The following is a 7,327-nucleotide window of genomic DNA, read 5'->3' as shown; positions in this document are numbered from 1 at the left end:
TGTGACAATCTCCCTGCCTCTCACGCAGGGCTATCCAAAAATCAAGGATTTGACCAATGTAGATACTTTAGACACTTTACCAGATGTAGTATCCCAGGGAATGCAAAAAGAGGATTATCATAGGCAACAGTAAACAACACAGATTATCTGTAACTACTTTTCTAACACATTTCAGATCATTTTTATTAATGTAACACTTCCTTTAACATTGAGAAATAAATTGTTAGGTAGCACATGTGCCTTTACAGGTTCTCATGTGCTAGAACTTGTCTCTCATGCAAGACGTTTTGACAATGTCTTTTTTACGATATTTGACTGGCAGTACAAGAGAAAAATAACCCTTTACCAAACTTGTAGCAACTATCCTAACAGTCTGGAAATGTCTCCATATGTGTGAGAGGAAGGAGGTTACAAATGGAATTTCATTAAGTCCTAATTCATGCTTTTGTCGCTTCATACTCAGAAAGGAAAAGCTATGAGCTATGCAAGATTTCCAGAGGCAAGAAAACCACATTTTTTTAATACAAAAGTCTGCTCTTACAGGAGTAAAAAGAAAAACCTTTATAGAGTTCATGAAGTTTTATAAATTTACTTAGCCATTCACAGAATTTATGATCTATCAGTGTATGTGGAAAGGGAGAAAAAGATTTTCAAATAACTAATGATACTAGGCACATCTGGATCATAACTCTACCTACTTATGCCATCTGGATTGTTGGATCTTTTCTTCTTCTTCAGTTACTAAACTTACAAGTAAAGGATTTTATTTGTTAATGCTTTGTTCCAAACAGGCAAACCTAGTGTAATTTATTTTGATAAACTAAGATAATTTAAATCTGTTACAAAAGCAAAAAAAAAAAAGTATCTTTCATATATAAATTAGCAGAGGTTCTTCTCCCAGAGATCATATACAAAATCAAGCTGAATGGATTTAACAAATATCCATACTAATATCTCAAACATTGTCATGGGATCTTGAAACAACATATTCTTTTCAGCAGATCCTGAGATGACCATAAGTTTCTTTAAAATGAAAGAAACCACATAGACACTCACTTCCATAGGCCCGTAAATGGAAACACGCTATTTAGAATGATCCAAGGGTTTAACCTAAGATGTCACATCTCTGAGCGTCAAAGACAATAAACATTACCAGTCTCCTTCTGAAAATCAGATCCAAAAAGCACTGAGACGCTTCCCACGCAAATCGGATTGGAACGATGTGGGAAAAGTCCTCTTCACTTACCACCTTGGCTGAGTCTTAATTAAAGAGGCCATGGCAAGACATTCACTGCAGCAATGAGTGCTCTAGTGTGAAAGGCTACTGCCCTCAGAGCTGCTTGTTCACACGCTTCAGCAGAAGGGCACGGGAGAAGTGGCAGGGGAGCAAGTGCAAGGACGGAGCAATCGCCATCAGCTCTGTAGCGCGTGGCAGGAGAAAGTGCAGCCTGCCAGGTTTTGGAAACAAAAATAACGAGAAACATAACTTCAGGTACAGCAACCATAGAGCATTATTTTTAATATCAAAGAAAAAAAATAATTTCTCTGCTGGGTGAGTCAAGCCTTTATTGCTAAACCAGCTTAAATTAAAGCAGGTGGCAAACCACTATACTCTGTAACCAGTGAAAGCACAAAAATCAATTTTACAAATTATTTCTTAGCATTCCATTTGTAGCAAGCAGGAGATTCAGAAAAGCTTATTTTCATTAAAAACTTTATTTTTCATTACAATTCACAGTTTATGCATGGCAAGACGAGCCCTCGCCATGTGGACATTCAGAACACTGTGCTGGGGAGACAAGGGTCTTTGTTATAAGAGCATTGCTTGGTGCTGTGTCATGGAACTTCCTTAGTTTTAAAAGCGTACTCTCTGTAAATGTTAATTGACTGATATTTACACTGAGTTGACTGAATTTACATATTAACTTATATTTATTAGAAAACAAGCTAAGCATCCAAAAAACATTAACATTCATATCTTGCATGTTATCTAATGGACAGAGATGCTGCAAGATTTGCCACTTGAATCATGCCCAATCAGCAAAGTCCCATTCTTTTTTAATTTACACAGAGCCTAAATTATTCTTTAAGGCCTGTTCTATTCATTTTATGTACAGCCAGGTTACAATAGACTAACATACGAAAAAAATGCAAAATTATCCATTCCATCCTGCATTTCTTCTGAATCTCATGTACAGCTATAAGCAAAACAGAAGACAGTAAATTAAAGTTAACGTGTTTTCTTAAAACCAGTAAAGAAAACCCACAGTCTGGTTTAGATCTGCTTCTCGTCAGCCTATCCTGTCTGAACAATCATCGGTATTCAGATTGTGCTATTTATCAGCTCTTCTCGATGCCTGCACTCAGATTCAGAGCCATCTCTATTTGAAATGTAGAAAGCCACAGTGATACCAGTTTCAATTGCATTCCCACGTTAGTCACGGCTCCGGCACAGGCAGCCACTGTACGGCGTGACATTCAGGAAAGCACTCCGGCAGGATTCCTGTGTAAAATATCATCTGGCGTCTGGTGTGACGTGACTTAAAGAGGAAGTTAAAAATCCTTTTCACAGAGCAAATATCTGGCAGAAGGTTTATGCTCATTAGAAACTGCTGTATTTTTCTGCATTGTTTTCTGGGTGTGGTTATTAGAATACAGCAATTTACAAGCCTCCCCTGCCTCTCTTCAAAATAGTAAATTTTATTTGCTCCTGTCATCTACCAGATAATTTAGTGATACATAAGCTGCAGATTTTTTGGTACATTTGACACAGAAAAAAAAACAACTGCTGAGCATTGCTTGAAAAAGTAAGACCTGAAGAGGTCTTATGCAAATCTACAAGTCAGTGTGAACAAGTATCAGCTGGACCTGAGTAAAATAAAATGCTTCTGGGGGACATGTTTGCAACTTTTGAAACTGCAGTGCCTTTAAATTTAGAACTAGGAACATCATTTGATGATTGTTGAGTTTTGGCATTCATTCATGCTGGTTGGTATCTTCACGACAGACATCTTTAAAACACCATTGCTTCAAGAAGAATGAAAGCTCAAATGAAATACACTTCTCATGCAAAAAAAAAAAAAAAACCCACAAAAGAACAAACACAACCCAACCAAACAAAAACCATACAGGAACTGTAGAGGTTCTGGTTCTTCAAAAGATAAGGCACTGACAAAAATTTCTTAGGTAAAAGGCTGCATAAGAATTTCTTGCCATTTACAAATGTGTTGTAGTCCAGAAATGGTCCATTCCTAGGCTCAGTAAGGTAGACCCTGAAATTTTAAGGACTGATCCCTCAAAGCTACATTGTTACCATAAACAAGTGTGATTCATTCTTGAGGCCATATGGCACGTTAGGAGAAGTGAAAAACAGTCTGGGCAGATAAAGGCAGAAGACGTAGCTTGTTCCAGCATCTTTCGATAACAGAAGTGCCATTCGTCTTTGTGTCTTTGAAGAGATGCAGTGGTAACTCTGGACTGTAGTTTCGGTGGAACTCATGCACACATGTAGAATGCTATTAGCATGGATCATCAACAGGGTGGAGAAAAAAAGGTATATGGTTAGTCTAAGCCAAGAGCTTCTCAAGGACTGGAATCCAGAGTCACGGCTACTTAATGTTCTCAATAACAGCTATCTCTTCTGCTGCACAGTGCGGTGTCAAACCATTCATGTAAATGCTGTCCGTCTTTGTTAGAGCTGGCAAGATGTCCTTCTCACTGGTGAGATGGTTGACTGACAGGGTTCTCTTGCAGGGAGTCAGGTCTTGGTTGTGGTTGACAGCAAGTTCTGCGGAGAGCTTCCTTTTGATAGAGGTAGCCCGCTGGAACTTGTCGTAGATCTCCACGCTCAGGCGCCTTCGAGTTTCTTTGAACTCTGCGGTGACGTTGGCTGTCCATTCTGCAGCATGGGCTCTGAATTCTCCTACCTTCAGCAAAAATGAGGGAAAAAAAAAAAAGCATTACAGAATTACAGACCAAGGACTTTAGACACTCTATAGGTTCAAGAGTCCTGCGAGAGCGCAATGCGGCTTCGGGCTGGCAAAGAGCTGCCGCTGCTGCCAGCACGGATTTCTCATGCCACAGGCTCAACTCTTTTATTGATAGTAACTAAACAAGAAGAAATGTCGTGTTAGTGAGAGTTAACAATTCCAAAAACACAATAAAAATCTTTTGTGCTAAATTTTAATTATAGGCAGTCAACAATACGGGGAAGCTGCAGAGCCCTGACAGCTGCACAGTACCCAGCTAGTCAGGGGATGCTGAAATCCCAGCAATCCAAGCTGTGTTCTGTATTGTTACTAGGGTGCAGGGTTATTAATGAGCACTTTTACCACCTCTGGGAAGATCCCTGGGAGACCTGGCAAAGAATTTTCTAAATTTAGGCAGAAAAGCTTTTTTTAAAGGAAAACATCAGCTGCTTGTGTTCTCTCTTCTCTGTGCTTGCTCAAACTTAGCATCAATATAGCAAGAGCTTCCGTCATGTCAGCAATGTGGCTGCTTACCATCCAGACTCCACGGAAATGACATACTGAAAAGCAGCATAAAGGCAGTTGCAGAGTGGGACTTGGAGAGCGTTACCAAATACAGATCAAGGAAAGGCAGCCTACCAGTCACCGCTGCTGTACAACTACCACTCAGCTGGATGGGGGTATTTCCCCTGCTACGTGCAGACCTCAGGTCAGATGGGCACGGTGCTGCTTTGCACCATCGCTATCGTTTCCTGAATGTATTAGATCTCTCCTGCCCACTCAGTTCCTGTGCTCTAACTCTATACGTCCTTATATTGACAGCCTTTATGGCAAAGGCTTTCACTAAAAACTACCATAATTTTTACCCCTTCAGATTTCTTTCCATCGTTTCAATGTTTCAGTACTAGGAAAGCTTGAGCACTCCATGAGCCCAAGCTCTGAGGGTAGGGCTGAGAAGGCAGAGGAAGGCAGCTGCTGGCACAGAATCCTAAGTTATCCTTATTTATTTCTCAGATATGGCACAAGGTAGACTGAGCAGCTCACCCAGATAAGAGTCTGAGGTGAACTATAGCCTTGTAATTTAGATATTATTTATATTTTTGCTCTTGTATTTCAACCAAACCACTGTTACAATATTAAATAAGTTATGTAAGTAATTAAAGGAGGCACCTTTTGAGGAGATTATCTTTTCATAACTGCAAAGGAAATAGATTGTTTCTCTCTAAAGCTCTGCTTTGTAGGCAGTTTAATTTTTGGAAGGTGTTTAACGCAGGGAAGATAGACTGCTGATAAATATAATTCCAAAGCAAAGCATTTCAGAAGACTTACCCACTTAAATAAATTAGTCTAATTGGTACTGCTCAGTCCAGAATTTCAATCATTGGCAAGCAAGCTCAGACTTGGTATGCACAGAAATAAAATTTAAAAAGATAAATACGGGAGGTAAACCATCAGAGAAAAGTGGCCACAGGCTTATTCATGCTTTGCAGTGCAGTGGAAAACAGGAATATAATGAAGGCAAAAAATAATCAGCTCACTCAGGAGTGACAGGGTTTCAGGAAAACTTTTCCCCTCCAGAAAATAACCAAAAAGATCTCTTTACCCAGAGGTCATTTTATTACATTTGTCTCAGCTTCAGTGAATTACACTGATGACTAATGTGGACCCATTATGTATATTTTCTAAAACAGGGATTATTATCTGTAATACACAGAGGACTCGCCCAGCTGAATGATTATTAGTATTTAAATTGTGCAATTAGGATCTGACACACTGCACTTCAGATCTGAAAATAATGAAATCTGTAATGTTGAAACATTTCAGCTGCTATAATATTTTTATTTGTAGTAAACAAGTAATAAAAATGATAAGTGGTATCAGTGCACACCCTGGGGCAGCTTTGTCTGTCTCCAGAGCTTTACTAAAGGCAGGCTGCTCAGGTTCTGAAGCATGCTTCCGTCCAGAGGAGCAAAGAGACAGTATATGGGTTCCTATTTTACCCTACACATTTATACCCCTCATCAGCTGTATAAGCATTCACCAGTTATTTTGCTCAGGCACACATCTGAAATTGCATATGGTCACATTCAAGGGATCTTATCAGACTGGTAGCTTTAAAATTGTGTCTTGGCAATCTATTGGAAGCTTACAAGCATCTTGAACTGTCTCCCCATAAGCTTTTTGACCTCCTTTTTACTACTAGTTTCAGTTCCCACTTCTCTCATGTTTTCTCAGCAAAGAAAGAACAGCTGATCATGCCTCTGACAAAAGCAAGTCTATGTAATGCCTAGGATAGGCTCAGAATTCCCCTGCCCACTTCACTGCGTGCTGGTGCTGGACCTGCCTTGCACAGGGCAAGCTGCTCTATTTTAACTCTTGTGCATGTAAGTTATTCAGAAGAATTTTAAAATTGTAGTTGTTGGAATATCTGATTACTAAATTTTAATTAGATTTCTTTTGGGAAGCAAGTTTATTCTGCCAGCTGAAGAACATCATTAAATATGCCTTTGGAGATGGGCTCACGTTCCCGTTAAGGTGTTGTGGAACATGAACACGGTGGACTCAATCCCATCTTCCCATAGACCAGTTTTATAGTAAAATCGTAGAAAAAAAAGAAAAACGCAGTGCTATTGCTAAGCAGAATTGAAATGCATTAGCAGTAAAACAGAGGTAATTGGCTCAGCGTGAGAAACTAGAGGTTCAGTGCTGTGTGAACTACGCATGCCCCAAATTAGTGCTTTCAGCCCCTAGCTTTTGTATGAAATGAAATACACTCAAAAATTTTATCATCTCTTCAAATAAAACTCCTAATTCCATAGCACTTATGGACTCAAGCACAAAAGGTTATAGGAAAAGAAATGTGCAATTTTTAACCGCCAGCGTACATAAGCAACTTGCTCTTACAATTTGATCCCTCCTTTATCCATAGGACACTTCTGTATATGTTCAGGTTCTTTCTGTCCTTAGGGTATGACATTTTATCATACTGCATTATAGTTCCTCTTCATCTGGGGGCTGGCAGCCACAAAATGTCTTGTGTAAAGCAATTGAAATATCAGTTGCCTATGCTGCTAAAAAGAAAAAATCTTAACATACCAACCTACTGTAACAATTGTTTACTTTTCTCCAATTCTCTTGCCTCGTTACAGAACACAGCTCTGTAGAATCTGCAGCTGTCATAGGTGGGGGCAATGTGACACAAGGACGAGGCCTCTTAGTCACAGAAATTATTGACAACTAAGTACTTTACATAAGGCTGAATGATACAAAATATTTCAAAACTAATAGGAAAAACATGTCACAGTGATAGCACCTGACTCAGCCATACAATAAGCAGCACTAATCTGGTGATGCTGCTC

The 7,327-nt window shown here is 39.3% G+C and overlaps 1 protein-coding gene across 1 annotated transcript in view; it reads right to left on the bottom strand.

The window, feature by feature from the left end:
- Nucleotides 1–3,608: 3,608 nt before the first annotated feature.
- KCNK2 (potassium two pore domain channel subfamily K member 2) overlaps nt 3,609–7,327 on the bottom strand; it is a 79,031-nt gene continuing 75,312 nt past the window's right edge. Inside the window, 1 exon segment of the mRNA XM_086626276.1 lies at nt 3,609–3,926. Within this exon segment, the coding sequence (XP_086482402.1) occupies nt 3,609–3,926 (318 nt within the window).

Source organism: Tauraco erythrolophus, chromosome 2 (assembly GCF_009769465.1).
Source record: "Tauraco erythrolophus isolate bTauEry1 chromosome 2, bTauEry1.pri, whole genome shotgun sequence".
Taxonomy (NCBI): Eukaryota; Metazoa; Chordata; class Aves; order Musophagiformes; family Musophagidae; genus Tauraco; species Tauraco erythrolophus.
The sequence above is the reverse complement of the archived record's forward strand: the minus strand, read 5'-3'. Positions and strand labels throughout refer to the sequence as shown.